Source organism: Stegodyphus dumicola, chromosome 2 (assembly GCF_044657685.1).
Source record: "Stegodyphus dumicola isolate Sdum_Otavi_A_Nest chromosome 2, ASM4465768v1".
Classification (NCBI taxonomy): domain Eukaryota; kingdom Metazoa; phylum Arthropoda; class Arachnida; order Araneae; family Eresidae; genus Stegodyphus; species Stegodyphus dumicola.
Genome location: NC_140769.1, coordinates 64,973,036 through 64,991,757, shown reverse-complemented (window position 1 = coordinate 64,991,757; position 18,722 = coordinate 64,973,036). Strand labels below are relative to the sequence as shown.

General features: G+C 31.5%; 1 protein-coding gene across 3 annotated transcripts in view; it reads left to right on the top strand.

Annotated features, from left to right (window-relative positions):
* The window catches only part of LOC118195022 (lysosomal cholesterol signaling protein-like), a 97,764-nt gene extending 79,270 nt beyond the window's left edge, over nucleotides 1–18,494 (top strand). For all 3 annotated transcript variants that reach the window (XM_085810731.1, XM_085810732.1, XM_085810733.1), the window contains 7 exons: nucleotides 1,355–1,460; nucleotides 3,957–4,047; nucleotides 6,980–7,154; nucleotides 7,891–7,986; nucleotides 13,442–13,506; nucleotides 14,274–14,411; nucleotides 18,178–18,494. In XM_085810731.1, coding sequence (XP_085666857.1) covers nucleotides 1,355–1,460; nucleotides 3,957–4,047; nucleotides 6,980–7,154; nucleotides 7,891–7,986; nucleotides 13,442–13,506; nucleotides 14,274–14,411; nucleotides 18,178–18,394 — 888 coding nt within the window. In that variant the 3' untranslated portion in view covers nucleotides 18,395–18,494. The remainder of the gene's footprint in view (nucleotides 1–1,354; nucleotides 1,461–3,956; nucleotides 4,048–6,979; nucleotides 7,155–7,890; nucleotides 7,987–13,441; nucleotides 13,507–14,273; nucleotides 14,412–18,177) is intronic.
* Nucleotides 18,495–18,722: the final 228 nt, after the last annotated feature.

Here is an 18,722-nt window from a genome sequence, read left to right as displayed (position 1 = left end):
TTCCAATCATGGGACTCAAAACCTGGTTCAAAATCTTCTAGCCTCAAACTAATTCCAAATTGGAGGACCTTTTCAACGTACCAAACAACGCTCAATTCCCTCGGTCCGATCTCAAATAGGAGTTCATAATACTATACACTAGGGCCAGTGCCTTCTGAATATGCACGTCAACTCTCACACCTGTCCGTAAATTATCAGATATTCATCGGATATATGAGAAGGTAGTAGTTGGGATTTCGAGGTATCACATTAGCTTCTCTATGACTAGATACCTTAAGGGAGCGCTTATAGTAAGAAATTCAGTGCAGTCAAGCAAATAAAAGAAGTGATGAATCACTGACTCGATAATCAGAAAAAAAAGTGTTTTTTGAGGAAGCTTGTACAAGAATGGGTCTCTGACATACCTGCGTTAAATGCGATGTGATCATGCTAAAGGAAAAATGAAGTATTTTTTAGGCTTTGCTATGCGTATTGAATGAATGCAACGAAACTAATATCGCTTTTGAATCTTCTTCGTTGTGTGCATATGTAAAACCTTTATATAATTTTCCCAAGCGTTCGCAAGTATTATGTAGTGATTTTTTTTTCTGACCAAATTGCTTTTTATTTTTTTTATTTTTCCATGTATTTGCAAACTGCAAATGAATAGTGCAATTAATTTTGGTGAAAACTAATCATTGTAACATTTTAAAAATATTTTTCTCCTTATTCTTTGAGATTCTTATGAATGAAATGTGTTATCTAGACGATTATATTTTCTTCTCGTGCCTGTGAATTACAAAATTCTTAAAAACATCAATTTTCCAAATTTTTAGCCAAAATATTATGTTTTTCATATTTAAAACATTGTTAAATTAGAAAATAAGTCACCCCCCCCTTTGTACATTTTTGATAGCGTTGTTAAATAGGACTGTGCGGGATGGCCGATTGTTTCAACCATGATTCACAGAAAAAATGTAATTGTTTGTTTATATATGACTTTTAAAAACAATTGATGCTTTAAATGCGATTTCATCATCTCGTTGCATTAATATAAATCTAATAATTCAGAAGATAAATAAATAAACAAACATTCTGAAATCGTGTTTGTTGCTACCCGTAAACAGATCTTGTTTCTGCAATTCTGGAACACATATGGAATTAAATGAGAAACCTGTACACAAGTTATATTTATAGATGAGCTTAACATATTCAACATAATTATATGTAATGAAATTCTGAAATTTGTTTCGTGAATAGAACATGTCATTTGGCTGTCATAATAAACATATAATCAAACCTAAAAATTAGTTAAAATGTTTGAATTTTAGAATTCATCTATTTATTGCTTCGTGTTTTAATTTATCTTTTGCAGCTTACAGCGACGACAGTACTTCTGGCCCTCTGCACTTTTGTCATTACTGCTTATCTTATTCTTTATTTCAAGAGAAGTGCCCTAACAACTTCAATGACAGCAAACAGTGAGTATGCATTATTTTCTGCAAATATTGAAATGTTGTTTTGAATCCGTCTCTTACTGTTTCTTTCGTTAAGGAAAAGTTTAAGTTTTCAATAATGCATTTAAAGACAAGATTTTTTATCAAATACTAAATTTTTAAGCGAGACTTTCTTCGTAAAAGTACAGATGCTGATTATTTTTATAAAATGGCCATTAAAATAATCATTTTATAAAATAAATGATTTTATAAAATGATTATTTTTATAAATAAAGTTTTTTTTAAAATAATCTTCCATTATAGTCTATGTTTTATATCTTATCTTGAGGGGGAAAAAGATTATAATGGAAATACTTCTTATTTCCCTAAAATATGGATTTTTTTAATTAAGGAAATGTACTTGAAATTGGTTCAGTTTTTAACTCTGAAAGCCTGAATCACTGAATTACTGAATCAGTAAATTGTTTTATAGCTAATTTTGTAGAGACATTAAGTACAGTTTTGAAACCAGGAGACATGAAAAATGTGCAATGCTCTCACCGGGACTCGAAACACAGACCTCTCGAATACGAGTCGAGCGTGTTGACCACTACACCACAAAGTCATGCTAAGAAGGTGGAAGAAATACCTCATATACACCCCCTTTTAAAGAGTAAGTGGGGATTAGGGGACCCTATCGCCAAATCCTGGTGGTGAAGAGTCATCATCCACCACCTTTTCTTAGTTCGGGCGCCACTGTAGATACATTTAGAAGTTTCTGAAAGCAGAAAAAAATGAAAAATAAGCAACGCCTTCGTCGGGACTCGAATCACGGACCTCTCGAATACGCGCCGAGTGTGCTGACCACTACACCACGAAGTGAATGCTGAGAAGGTGTAAGAAATACCTTACAATTTTATATCGTAGAACTGTCCTTCTTATTCAACATTTTTGTTTTAATTTTCTGCTTAACTGCCAGCGCTAGCAGCAAATAAGAGACATTTCAAAACATTTTGTCAAATACCTTCTGTGTTATAAGACCTTATGCAGCTTAAAGCATGAAAAACACAAACTATAGTTAATTATACTTTAAGTTTTCAATTTAACATTAATTTAAATTCAGAGGTAATCATAAAAACATTTCTACCATATGCTTTAACTTTGATACCGATGTAAAATTTACACAGTAGATATATTAGTAAAACAAAAACATGTTGGATCAATATTTGATAATTAATATTCTCAAAGTCTGACTGGTTTTTCTTCTTAAACATGGCTTGGCAAGCAGATTCTGATACAGAAAACAATTTTGTACACTGTAATATTGTAAATTTCATTACCAGAATTTTTAGTAAAGCGCCTGGTATTAAAATGTGTTGTAACAAGTATCTCTGAATATTATCTGAGATTCAGAAGTTTTTTTGCTGAAAAATATTTTAACACTACATATTCTCCTCTGTCTCAGCATGCTCTGCTATGAAAAAATTGTCATCTTTATAATCATAAACATTTCTGCCTGCACTGGCGTTTTCGAGATTTTTGCCGTTTATAAAATGAGCCGATTTCTTTTAGAAAATCCTCCCCGAAGATATCTCTTCCTTTAGGCAGATAGCTCTCGTCTGCTTTGCTTGAATTAAATAAATCAGTCCTGAGAACTATTTAGGATGTTCTTTTGGCACCCACAGCCTTGCACTGTTTATGAAAAAGTGTTTTAAAATATGTCTCTGAACAATAATAAATTATAAGGTATTTTTCCCGCCTTCTTAGCGAGCCTTCGTAGTGGTCTGCACGCTCAGCGCCTAATTAAGAGGTCCGCGATTCGATTCCCGGCGAAGGCTTTGCAAATTTTTCATTTCTACTGCTTCCAAAAGATAACCTAATGTCTCTACAAAATAATAAATAGATACGGGCTATTTCAAATTATCTTTATAAGCAATTTGCAGATATAATACCAAATATGTGATTGCACATATAACAGATTTCAAAATACAACTCAGATTTCATTTTCAACTAAAATATTTATGGCTTAAAGTGTGATTAAAGTACTCATGCAAAAAACAAAGTTCACCAAACTTCATATTTCACAATTATTTTGCAGTTTTCAGCTGCAAGGCTTAAGAAAAATATGAATTTTCATTGTATTGAACGAATGATGAGGAGGAGTGTATATCAGTAGAGAAAAACAGGAACGAATGCATTTGCATGAATACAATGCAGAGAAACAAGAATTACCTGTTTTTATTTCTATCTAAAAGTTTTAAAACGTTATGACTGTCTAGTTGTATATTACTATAAATCTCTCTTTACAGCTCTTAAATACTTTTTATATTTTAACATGCAGCTTTGAATGGCATAAAATTTGGCCGTACCCGCACGATGCACGATAGTATTACCTTTCTCAGTCATTTTAAGCGTTAATTGCATAATGTAAATTATGAAAATTAGGAATAATAAGTTTTGAAATGAAGGTAGTGTCATACATTTATTCATAATAATGCCTTTTCTAAAGTTGTTAAGCAACGAGAATTTGTTTTAGTGCAGATGCTGAAGATAACTATTCTAGCAAAGAAGTATATGAAAACTCAGTTTTTTACCTGGAAAGTGAGGACGTAATATCTCAGGAAGCCATAAAGTAAGTACAAATTTAGTTCAATAGCAGAATTCTTTAAATAAAATGCAATTTATATTTCTTACATATTTATTTACAGAAAGTATTATAGTTACTTTTCAGAACAAGAATCTGTCAGTTAAAATAGAGAAATCCAAATCATTTCGGATCCATACATGAAAGTACGGATTCAAAATGCTCAAGTATCCAAAACAGTTTATTTTTCATGCATTTCAAGCAGTATGTATTGAATTACACGCGTTAAGGCTGAGTACCTTTATATGTTACTACAAAACCCTGAGATATGCTAATATTTATTGTAATTAGAGAATAAAACTCCCAAAATATACTTGCAGTTGTTCTCAATCAAAAATCAAGCTCTCATAAAGCTCGATTTTTATCGATCGATGATTTCATAAAGCTCGACCTGCATATAAAATTCTATACAATATATGCTATTTAATCTTAAATATGCCTCTTTAATCTTTAATTCCCGATTAATATATGTTTTTATATGCTCTTTAATGGGGAAAATTGAAGCTCCCTGTGAACATTTTCGATCTCAATAAAACTCAGAATACAAAAACCTCAAGAATGATGTCCGATAATTGTTAAAACATGAAAGATAGAGAGAAACAGCGTTAAAATGCATATTAAAGAATTATGGAAAAATGCATTTAATGGGAGAAATTCGAACACATTAAAAATTACAACAGCAAATTGCAATTATATAAACTCTTAAAAAATTGTAAAGATGTCACGATGCTAGGTTTAGGTGCATAGGAGCTGTCATGTATCTGGCAGCGGAGAGCCAATAAGGTGCCTACCAGAGCATTAACGATGTAGAAACGTACTTATATCAGTGAATTAAAAGAGGACATTTCGTTCCATCAAACTATTGCCAAGCAGGCGGATTGCAGAAAAGTGGCCAATATGTTGTTAATGATGGTGTCTGAACGTTAAGTTATTTGAAACAACAAAGCTGATGAGGGCTATCTATTTAGAGCAAGGGTACTCAACCACGGGGAAACCTCCCCAGGGGAAAATCATTGTTACAGACATTGTTATCAGCCTTTTATTTAGCTGTTAAGCAATTAGTTTTATTTTATGAATGTAAAAAAAAAAACTACTGTTAATCAAATTTTGGTATTTAATCAATATTTTCCACACTTTTATAATTTAATTTATTTCACTTTGAAAAATAATTTAAATCTAGGTAAATATATATATTTATTATTCGAGTTTTAGAAAAGGGGGATGATCTTATTGCAATGGTTAAAGTGGTGCATGGATTAAAAAATATTAACAACCCCTTGTCTAAGGCAAGAGATACCTTCATGGAGGACTTTCTAAGAGATGGCTCGTATTCACGTTATACATGAAGAAAACCAACCCTGTAAGCCAGCCCCGTGTGTTTGATTGCCAACCCGAGTCCAGCTCCCAGCATTCAACGGTCTTAATCACTCGGCCACTGGTTGGCCTCTGGTGTCTGGAAGAAGGCAAAATGCAGCAACAGTAGATGACCATACCAACTAAGAAATATTGTGATGCTTGTGAACATTCCCAGAGTAGCACTAATAATAGTTAATAAATAAATAATTTTAAATAATTATACTCATATTATACGGTTTGCAGATATGAGCATGTCCATCTGTATTATGTAGAGATGACTTATGAAAAGATGCTACCTTCTACAAGGTTATTTCAACTACATTGCCTTGAGCATTGTCATCATTATGTGCATCATTATGTATCTATCCTTATACACAAGGAATTGCAACGAACTTATTATTTTCTAGACGATGATGGGACATGTACTGGCTGTCAATAGTCCGTGATTACGAGGTCTAGATACAGACCATTACAATCCAAAAAATCATTTTTATTCTTTTATTTGTGGTCTCGTAATTTTGTGCCACGCATCTTCACGAGCTGCATTGACAAGTATCTGGATTCAGACTGAGATGGTTCTAAGCTGATGCGGTATATAGCGGTCATTATATCCAAGTTCTATAATAATTGACAGAAGCATTTCTCTTACCGATGGTGCTTTATGGGTTTACTGATGGACATGAGTTATTATAAACTGTAAAATTAACTGAAGAGATTTTCATCTGTTCTACATTAGATTCAAAAATTACTCAATGTGTTTTTTTTGTTGACCTTTGCATGTGAAAATAATAATAATAATAATCATAATAATAGTAACAATAATAGTAATAGTAGTAGTAATAGTAATAATAGTAATAATAATTGTAATAGTACTAGTAATATTATTAATAGTAATAATAGTAATAAATACTAAGTTAAGGGAAGTTTACTTAGTGCAATAAAATAAAACATTCCTGTTATGTGGCCTTGCAATACAGTAATTAGAAGTAAAAATTCCAGATATGATCTATTAATAGATCATCAGTTCCAATGTACAATCTATTTGTACATTGGAACTGATGATCATGAGCAAATGTACAATTTATTTTCCTATGGGATTTGACTAGCAAATTTTTTTTTCTCATAGACGACATTCTAATTAAAATGCTGCCCTGTAATTCGTTATCAGACTTGCAATGGCTAACTGGAGGTCAACTGCCCTCCCCCGCATCATCTTCCATGGTGGAGTTGAATGTAAGGAACTATAACATCACTCATTCGTTCTCTTATAAGTATTGCTGCCAACTGTATTATAAATCTCAACCTATTAGTTCTATAAATTGTCGGGACTCTTCCGACGATTAATAGGATCCGATTTGTAATATAGCTGACAGCAATATTATAAAAGAATGCATGAGTGATTTCCGACGATTAATAGGTTTTACTCCAAACAAGCACATGATTAAATTTTCGCATAATACTTTACTTCTAAATTTTACTTTTACATCTTCATAAAAATGCCATATTTTATGCTGAGTTAGAAATTGCAAATATTTTTGTATTATTATAAAGTTATACTTCGCAGAAAAAACCCCCGCTTAGAAGTTACACTGTCTACAATGAATGAGAAAGTTGAAACTGATTTCTATTATAATGACGTCATTTGCAAGAGTGTAAATGAAACAAATTTACAACCTGAAAACGAGTGGAAATTCAGAATGTTCAGCCTCCTTTTACTACTAGGCATAGTGATGACTGTGGTAAGTTTACATTTACTCATCTTCGTCATTATATTAAAATAATTTTCAGAATGTTTGGTTTTTATTTTAATATTTGCTGTAGAAAATTATTGCTTTGTTTTCTATAATATTTTATTTGCTTCAGATATGTAATGTAAAGTTGGTTATATTTTAATTTTGGGCTCGATTTACGAACCTGTAAGAGTATTAGTTGCAAAAATAGTATAGCATTATGCCCCTTGTAAAAGAAAATATTTTCAAAAATTCAAGTTACTGGTACTTACAAATATTTAGAATTGAAGAAATATAAAAGTACAGGTATAAAAGTATCTATATATAATTATAAAATTTTAGAGTTGTTATCTATATATTGAATGAATTTATAGCATATGTGTCTCAAAAACATGAAAATAAAAATTATTTCTTTCTCGGTTAATAATTTTTATGCACTGAGCATATGCATTGCGGAATATAGCGTAATAAATTTGTATCTTGTTATACAGCTTATTTGCAAGGGTACTTTGGCTTTAGATAAATGTCGAAACTTTCTTTGTCACTATTTCTCCTTTACAAATGTATTCCAAAGAGCTGCATTTGGTAAATGGGATCATTTTCGCTTCAATTCAAGCAAATTTTGAATTTCATATGCTTAACAGTAATTTCTTTTATTTTGAGTTTCATATGCTTAACAGTAATTCCTTTTAGTTTGAGTGCCATATGCTTAACAGGAATTCCTTTTATTTATTTATTTATACAGAGGTTGCTTTCAAATATATACAAATTGGTAAGCAGCAAGGCTTTAGAAGTCCTGATACCACTGGAATTTCTACAATCTATGCTGTTCGTGGGACAGGTAAGAATGAAAATAAAATTTTAATTTTTTTTCGAAATTAAATACACATTTCTTAATAAAATGGAGCTTTCAACTTTGGGGTTCATGTTCTCACTTCTTCGACATTTCCTTCGTTTTATTCAAGATTTTTGCAAAATTGAGATAGATTTAAAAATTTTCTGTTAGTTATCATTTAAACCTGATGACTAGAATTTAGAGAATAATGCAAATAGTTAGCAAAACCAAAGAATTTATATGGATATAAACACACCATAATCCTTTACTTTACTAAATTTTGCATTGCACTATAAATAATAATTGGTAATAAATTGTGACAATAAAATTTGTTGACAATTGACAATAAATATATAAATAATTGACAAAAAAATCGTTGGCAATTGACAATAATATATAAAAGTCACCTGCTTATTCTAACTAAAATTTACTTTTAATTATTACAATAATTAGTTGCACCTTTATTTTGTGCATATTTTGGGGTTATTTACTTTGATCTAACGGATTAATTTTCGGTTCTGAAGATTTCTGAATAGCGTTCTCCAAGAAAATGATGGATGTTGTTTTACGGCTTTCCCCATTTTTGTTTGAAATTTTTCATAGGAATTTTAGATTTAAAGAATTTTAATGGAAAGAAGGAAGAATGATATTAATGAAATTTAGATTAAATAAATCTTGCTCAATAGACCAGGTCATAGCCATTTTTTTAATTATGTTTTATGAAATAAGTTAATGGATGAAAATCATTTTTGTCTTAAACGTTTTTCATAGTGAAATGTAGAGTAAGTACATAAATTTCCGGTTCTAGAACAATTTTTAAAAGAAAAAAAATATTCTCTCTGGCATAATCTTATTATAACTCTTGCATTTTACTGATCCGTGGAATTAGACTGAAGTAAAACTGTCTTATTAATTTATTACCTTTGTCTATCAATTTTATGAAGTGCGTTTTCACTTTAGTAATTACTAGCTTTCCTCAAATTTACGATTTGAAAGAACACCTACAAGTACTCAGTATCAGTAAACTGATACTGCCGTCGAAAATGAACAATTTAAGAGAATTCAGAATAAGACATAACTATGAAGTTTGGAAATCATTTCTTGTTTAATGGAAATAACATGGTGATGTCGTATCACCATAGTTTAAGAATGAATTATCACAACTTAAAAGAATCAATGTAAACACAAATCCTATTTTAGATTCATCTAAAATTTGAACTATTTTACAAATTGTATTTTGTACTGGAAATGAATGTTCTAAAATCAGGGTAGATGTATATACATAAAGATATCCATTTTTTGCTGCAACTAAGGCCTTTTGGATGTTACGAGAATATAAATTCAAGGATTGAAATTTTAATAGATGCAAAAATATATTTACAACACCTGATGCAAAGCAAATACCTTTATGAAACTTTTAACGTCTTTCGATGTAGTCACCAGCTTTGTGTATGACGGGCGTTCAGTAAAATATAATCTTAAGTATGATGTAATACAACTGGGTTAACGAAATGTTTTTAAAAGAAGTGCATCGTTATTTAGGAGTATAAAAATATAAATGTTATTATTTAATTTCTTAGAGGCTGATAAACATTGTCAGTCAGTCTGTTTCAGTTTTTCAATTAATACTGAAAAGTCAAACATCGTTCAGTGACTGAGTTCTTGAGAAAATCAGGCATAACGTCGACAAATATACAATAGCACATGGTCGCAATCTGCAGTTATGCAGCATTTTCCTTTGCAACCGCCGAAAGGTTGGCTTCTACAATAGAACTCCAATTATCCGAATTAATTGGGACCGGATACTATTCGTATAATCAAAAATTTGGATAATCGAATCTTTCCCGAAGAAAGGGTCTACGTACACTTCAATAAATTATTGTATGTACTATATGTTGAAAATGGAAGAAAAAAACTATCTTTAAAGAAAAAGAGGTTTTAATTAATCAAAATGAAAAGACAAAAAGTACATGTTATATAGCGCACTGTACAGTACTTACAAGTGCTGAAAGTCATTGCTTGCTGGACATATCGGTCAAAGTAAGCTGCTTGACTATCTTCATCCATTTTCGGGCGGCCAAGTAGTGCGTCCGCTTGACGGTGAGAAGTTGCATTCGGTCACACTCGGACTGATGCTCCATCCACTTCAGCGCAGTTTCAAGGCCGGTAAACGTTTCAATAGCTGATGGTCCCGTGTCTGCTTCAACTTCGACACTAAGGTCATCTTCTTCCTCGACACTTTCTTCTCTCACACCTTCAATAAGTTCTTCATTTAGAATATGAAACCCAGCTTCTGACGAATCAAACACCATCCATTCTGCTGTATCCATCCTCACCATTAACTTCTGAACATCGAGGAATTTGCAAAAGAATGTTTCTGAATTCCTCAAGTGAGACGTCATTCTTATCTTCTACTCTCTCTTCTCTTTCCTTTTCTTGAGATTCTTTTTCATTTTTCTCCTCTTCCTTGTCTTCATGATTGATTTTGAAATTCTGAAAGAGGTTCGGATAATTGGAGTTGTACTGTATAATTAACTAGAGAAAACATCACTCGCAGGTCATCTTAGACGAGACTATCGTACAGATAAGCCTACTGAAGAAATGTCCAGGGATATATGCTGGAAAGCAGACTAGTGACAATTGGTCATGCTATATGAATTGGGACAACAGTGCTGGATCAGAAGAAAAAAGAACTTGTATGAAAAGCTGGGCATATCGAAGATCTGTACTAGTTGAATATCCAGAATATTTGCTCCAGACAGAAAAAAACATTGAGAACAATGTTCTCCAAAGTGCAGTCTATGATAAAAATTGACAAAAATTTTCATTCACAGCTACAGACAGAAGATGAAGCATGCCTTCATAAAAACGTGAATGTTTTTGACACCGCCAAGTTTAGGAGTCAGAAATTTGCTGGCAAGATACTGGGGACTATTTTTGAGAATGAAATGCCGCCCCTGCCTATTGATTTTACTTCACATAATATAACAATAATAGGAATTCATTATGTTAATTTGACTCAACTTAGAAAAGCCACATAAAGGTAAAAAGCGCTGACCTAGCTTAGGAGAAACGTTTTGCTTTTGTACAACAACGTTGCAGCTTACGATGTTAAGATTTCTCAGGCTATTTCTCAGCAGTGCGAATTTTACCCTCACCACAGCTACTTTGCTCACTAGATTCAGTCCTATTTACTCCTTTTTGCTTTAAAAACTAAAGCAATTGTAGCGTGATTCAGTGATCAGTTGGGTGATTCAGTTACAGTGATAGTGATGTTTACAGTGATGGACACCGTTAAGGAATAGCTTAAAAGCTGTAAAAAGCGCATTTGCTACTGGACTCCTATGCCTTAACAGAACCCCGCAAAATGCGTTGGCAGTGATGTGAAAGTCGTAGTGCATTCGTAGTAGCGTCTATTGTTTTGATGCCGTGAATGCAGCTATTTATTGCTTTACAAAGCTCTAGAACAATTCCGAAACGAATGTCATGAAACAGTTCTTACATCTTATTAATGAAATCATAGTCACAAAGTCTTATGTCTAGGGATAAAGTGGAGGGTAGATGATTTCTCAGCCCAAACAGATAAAAAAATAAGCGACAAGGTGCGCTACATTCATTAAAAGGACTCTGAAAAATGTGTGATCACTTCTTTCGCAATGCTGATAGCCGACCAAGTTCAAAAAATTAATATTAATATAGCACATTTTCTCTTCATTATTGAAGTGAGTCATCACAGTCATACATGAAAATCATCATTAGAACGTTTAATTTTCGTGATGACACGCAAATAATGCCACTCTTTCGACTGGCATTTGAGTTCTTACTGGTAGTACTTGACCCATGACTCATCCAAACTAAAGAAACTATGTAAAAGACCTGTCCTTTTTTGCTCCAGTGGGTTTGATTAGCATCTTTATCGGGCCACTTTTTTATTTATAATAACTCAACTATTCCTGCTACAAGAATATCATGGCTGTACAGTATATGATTACCAGCTCATACTAGACTCTATTCTTTTCATCACGGCTCATATACAGCGCATCGGAAGGGAGTTCGAGCTATAGTTAAATAACAAATCGATTTTGGTATAAGCTAGAAGCACGTTTTAGATTTCAAAGCGCATACACAGCAGTGTTGCAGCTATTAAAAGTTTCAACACAATTAATATTTTCAATAAAGGATGTGTTCTTATTCTTCAGTAATTTGCTTATACTCAAATACCTTTCCTCCATAAAATCTCAGAGAGTAAAATTTCGATATTAGATGAACAAGAAAAAGAAACACTAAGAATCTATAACAGTACTAAATATAAAAGCAGATAAATATATTAACAACTGGTTGATTAAAGAGTAACAGAAGGCCAGCAAGACGTTTATAAAAAAAAGACTGGAAAAACAAAAACCTATTAATCAGCGCAGCATAAAAATATTAAACTTACAAACGTATCAAATTCAGGTTGTACTTTAAAAGTTTAGTCTTATAAAATAAAATAACTGCTTTATTCTCACTGATTCCTTCATTTTGAGAAAGAAGAGATTTTTTTTTGGGGGGGGGGTTACTAAACGTTCCATGAGCTTCTTGTATTGTAGACTACCCTGCTATCTACTAAAAGGGAAGAAATATAAATTAATAATCAGTATAATAGGTGGATAACTTGGAATTTGAGTAGTTAAATTTCTTCTTGAAACTACATTGAGAGATCCACATATATTGAATAATTATTTTCTTACTGCATATTATAGTTGTTGCTAAGTAAATGAATTTTCATAACGCTTTAGAATGTTTATATTTAACAGCATTTATTTAAATAAATGAGAGACAGTTACCAATTGCAATTATATCTGTAGATAAGGCAATTTTGCAGTTTAAATGTACAATTTAGTATACTACTTTGCTGATGCGAAGTTTTGCCACTAGGTAAGAGAGGTTTTAGTGCTATTGCAAATCAATCAAGAACATTAAAAAAATTTTAAGCAAATGTTTCTTTACTAATTTAGAAGTCAAACAACAAAAATCAAAACATCAACAAAAAGTTAAATCTCAAAATCTGTGGTTCCGTAAAACCATCGAAACTAATCCTGTGAAAATTTTCAAGTATAACGCTGATTTTTGTTGTTCGACTTCTAAATTAATGTTTGTTCGGTATGTTATTTGACCTAAATGTTTCTTTATTTAAAGTTTATTCGAAGAAGTCTCTTTAAACTTCTATTTTAAGCATTAAATACTAGACTAAAATTTAAATGGTGTATGCTCTTAAACGTAAACAAGCGTTATAAAATGTGTTCTCATTAATCTAAATAGAAATCATGTACATAATTCACTTTCGATTTTGGTCTGATCTTTCATATGTGAGAATACTGTTGCAATAAAACTTGGCAAGAACAAGAATGTTTATATTGTCATAATTGAGAGGAATTATTGATTTATACCATGTTCATAAACTGACATATTTTTCTTTTAGGGTTTATTCACGTTTCTTAATTTTGGGATCGATATTCGCACTTTATCATTTGGACTGATAAAACGGTAAGTACCGTTGTTCTTTTATCCTTTCGGTTTGCCTGTTAGGCTTAGAAATAAAATATTTCCTTAAAACGTACGTCTTAGAAGTAATAGAGATTCATATGCAAAAACATTTACTTTATATATTCTTCCCATTAATTAGGTTATTGATGTTGTAAACTATTCAGAGAAAATTAATAATTTCATCAGTAAATCTGGGAAGTTTCATTTGCCTAAATGGCTACATTAGTGTCTGTATATGGAATCTCCAAGCATAGCTCAAATGAGCACGCGCGTTGAAATTTTATCTAGAGGGTAGCATTTAGAAAAAAAAATTAACACCCCTGCCATCCGAAAGCAAAATGTTCTTTTTAAATCTTTCATCAACTTGATATCGCTTAAGCAGAGGAAAAGAAATAACAGTCATTTAAATTTTTAAGTGTACTTGAAGTTTTTTAAGATTAGTTAAATCTCAAAATCTGTGACTCGATGAACTGATAAAATCAATAATAGGGAAAAAATAAAAATATAAATATAAGTAAATAAATTACAATAAATAAATACACAACAAGACAATAATAGCGATAAACAAATTCAAAAATAAAAAATATTAAATATTAAATTATTTTATAATCTTGAAAGCTCATGAAGCACGAAATTCTGTTATTTTTATTATTAACCCATGTTCATTTTATTATCCTTTTCGAATAGACTCATTAAAATTTAGAATGAAAGCTAAACATTAGTAACAAACAAAATATGTATTTAAACAGAAATGCATTTATATATAGTTGGAGAAAGATAAAAAATGGAAAAGAAGAGTTTGTCCCAGGAAAACATGGACAAGTGTATGACGTGATGCACGTCGGACAGCAGTTCATGAAGTATTACTATGATCACTGTTTCCGAAATCTTGCTAAAGAGAGGAGGTAAGTTATTTGCGAACTCTATTGTATTGCATACAACATGTATTTTAGAGATATTATGTTGTTAAAGACTGCTGATTGATATTATTATTTTAGACAGTTTACTTAAACAGTTCTTTAATGCACTGTGAATCAGTCACATTTGCCGGTTTGCTCATAAGACTAGAAAATAAAAAATAATATCTCTTAAAATTATATTCTTTTGGAAAAGGGATATCCCTTATATGGCATATCAAACGCAATAATGACCTGCTTTCTTCAGTAACAAAATTGATCCAAGCTACTTCGAAAGCCCTGCTGCCACAGTCAGGTTTTCCTACGCTTGTGGGTATCGCTCGAGCCGCCATATTTCAAATATATTCCTAGACCGATTAACGAATAGATATCACAGCATTTTAGAAACTGTTTCTGTCCACAACAGCACATAATTTAATTGTGCATAATCTGGAACATGTAGATAAATCATCGAATAAAAAGAGATTTTTCAATTAAAAAAATAATTAATTTTACAACTAATTAGCCTTCTTCCAATTGAATCCCGTCGAAATTCGAGAATAATATTAACAGAAACATTATTCTTCCTCTTTTTGAGGCATGCTCTTATTTTGCATGCTGATTTAATTTACATAACTAAATGAACTTATTCTTCGAATCAAACTGTTTAAAAATACAGGTAAAGTTTTAATAATATTTTTAAAAATTATAATATAGTCTATTTGTCATTGCTCTAATTATTTAACAATTATGGGGTTATCTGTGATTTTGAGTTAGATGCAGGCTTAGCCTCCGGTACTACCCCGATTAATCAGGAGTCTACCGTACTTTGTTTTAACAAATAAAAGACCGCACAATGCTCCTCCCTTTCCCTCCAAAAATTAACATTGCAACCTAAGAACTTCTGATTACATTTCTAACACCTCGCAAAATCAAATAGTTCAAAAAATATTTTTAAAAATCTTAAATTAACGAATTATAAGATTCAAAAGAAACTGCAACCAGATTTTTATGATCAGTTTAACATCTGAAAATGTGTATAAGATAGACAGCTACAACAGGCTTAATAGTTTAAGAGTTTATACCCCAAGAGATTAAAGATATAGAATATAAAATCTTTTGTTTAAAAATAGTTGCTTAAAATAACAAAATGAAATGGTAGGCAAACAATGCTATGATGGCATTCCATTTTAAATTACAGATCTGTGCCTTTCTCTAATTTTCAAATATACTAGCTAGTATTTATTTCACTGGACCGCTTACGTTTGTAACTTGCAACAAACATTTCCTTCAAGTGGCAATCATTTGTGTTTCCTTATTGCATGAAATTAGTGAAATGGAAATCGTGAACACCTCGAAAATGTTTTCATTGAGGTTTAAAAAATGTACCTCTGATATTTAATATGAAACACAGTGGTGTTTAAGCGCTTAAATATCTCATTATAATACAATACAATGCATCCGACTCTGTTGTCTATATGCATAATGCACCCTCTGTCCCAGTGTTTTTTTACTGTTACCAAACCGAACAAGAACTTTTCTTATGTAGTCTTTTAAATTGATTACACTTTTATTAAAAATTTTTGTATTGAAATAAGCTGAATTTTAAAGAAACATGTAATTAATTAGAGCTATAATTAATATAATGTAGATTAAATTTACATTACACAGTAAAAATTTATGAGTAAAATGTTCGTTCGTTTTTATAGCCCCACCAGTGGCCGAGTTTTAAAACCTATGAATACCGGTAATTTGAGATATTTTGGGTTCAATCCCAGGCAAAAGGGCACATTACTTAGTTGATTTTCGTAATTTTTCCATGTGTAATGCGAGTACGAAAAATTTCCTCTCAGAATGTCCTCCTTTCATGTCTCCTCTCCACGAGGCAAATAACCCTCGTGGTTTTGCCATGTTCAAATAACCTAAAATAACCTCAGATTTTATATATTTTAGCGATAGATAATCTACTGATTAATTAATATGGAAGAGTTTTTTTTTCAACAAATAGAAAAAATAAAGTAATTGCGTATCTGTCTCATTGTGATTTTCGTGGATGAATCTCAGTTACCCTTTTCCAACTTAGTAGAAAGGATAAAACACTTAAAAGAGATGTTATGACATACATATTCTAAAATTTCAAATACCTAAGTTATCTTAGTTTTTTTAATATAAAATATGTATTTATAAATTTCCATGACTTGCATTACAGTTAACTGCTCTGCAAGTCATGTATTTTCCATTTATCATATTTTATTTTAACAGTGATTACCTAAAGAAAGATTTCTATTTTTCTAAAATGACATGCAAAAAAATATGTAAATTTTTCTCTTTACAGTTTATAGCGACTAAACTTTCGGAAATCTGATCTGTTATTTAGAAATAGCAGATATCCGCAATATCTTCTAAAAATTAACTGAGCTTTTGTTAGTATTAAAACATTTTGCTAACTGACGTGTTAACAACACAGACAAGGAGAGCAAGCCCATTGAATGCGATAATATCTTACATACTTTCTCACTTAAAGCAAGACTGAAGAGAGAGCTAATTGAATAAATCTAGATGATAATGAATTATTCCCCACCACATTTTTATTTCCGACGCTACTGTAGAGACTCCGAAGCCAAGTAAAATGAGAAAATCAATCAATGTCCTCACCGGGATTGGAACCACTGATCTTTTACTTGCTAACTGGACGTGCCTAATCACTAGTACTGCGAAAGCACGCAAGGGGAAATACAGTAATTAACTTTAAATTAAAAGAGGAATGAATTTAGTTATTTGTTCAAACGTTCAATTCATGAAGTAAAGTGGAACAGTAAAAGTAATTTTTATTTAAGCTGTAAGATTTGTCTGTTTTATTCCACATAAACTAAATTAGATCCTACAATGAACCTGGCGATTTCTCGCACAGGCGTGAATGAGTTACCAGCACAGAAAGAAGGGTGAAAACAACCCTTTATTAATTCAAACAAGAACAGAAAAGCACTATCTCCGCACTTTACAAACTCACCGTCAAGTAGCGAGGAAACTTAAACGTAGTATATAAATAATTCAAAACTAATATAGAATAGTGCTGGATTAGCACGTTAAGTGACGTCTAAGAGGTTGACTCAACAAAAAGTTAACAGGCGTGACGATAATCCGAAATGGCCAAGAGGTAACAGCGAGATAGTAAAGAAACGTGCGCTGACTAGCGAAAACACGCTCTGAATAAACTCAGGGATTCATCCGTTTAAATACTCACTTAACTTTAAATTTACATCCTGGCGAGAAAATGCGAGGGGAAGTTGAGGAGTTCAGGAAAGGTATCAAACTTAAAATAAGTTTGTTATGCAAAATAAGGTAAACCCTACAATACAAACCTCAAAATTAAATTCCTAAACTAGTTTATATTCCTGCCGAGCTGAAATGAAAACGAATGAAAGTAAGTTTTGGTTCCGTAAAACTAAAGGTTAAAGTAACTTCGGTTTAGCTAAAGCTTTATTTTGTTAAATAATATAAAATGCTTAATTGCTTTTCCATGAATCAGTCGATGCGTCATATATATTAAATAGATTTTTCTAAATATTATAGTGCATTTTGTTTTAAAATTATTATAATCAATAAAATGTAAAAATTCAAATAATAGCAAAATTTATTTCATTGGCCTATCAGAATATCTGGAGCGCAGGTAATTGAAGTTCCATTATAGTTACCTCTTAGTATAACTGGTCATTCATTCAGAGTAAATTATATTACTGTTGCTTTTGTTACAACTTATGTTAAAATATTTCAGGTGGAAAGGAAATGTTTACAAAGATTGCTTTTGGGGTCACCAGTTGATAAACTGGATGATAGAAGAAGGAATTGCTAAAGATGATGAGGAAGCTGAAGAACTAGGACAGAAGTTATTAATCTGCGGTGTTATTCGCCATTACAAAGGAGTCCATCACTTTTACGACGCTCCATACCTCTATTTCTTTGTACGAAATATCTCAGAATCTTCATCTTGATATTAAACTCTATGATAATATGAAACAATATCTACTTTATCTGCGTGTTCTGCACTGTAAATGGTTATGTGTTATAAAGCTTTCGCATAAAAGTCTGGAACTGATGATTTATAAGTTAATTTTCTTACATATATTTTATCTCCTTAAGTTTTTTTCTTTATGTATATATATTTGTTTACTACTCATTTCGTTTATGCTAACATTTCCTGCAAAGAACACTTTTCTTGTCAGAATGAACTATTAAATTGCTGATAGACCTTTTTACTAAACCTATTTTAACAGATATCACAAATATATTAAAACAAGTTCATAAATCATGTAGACCAGA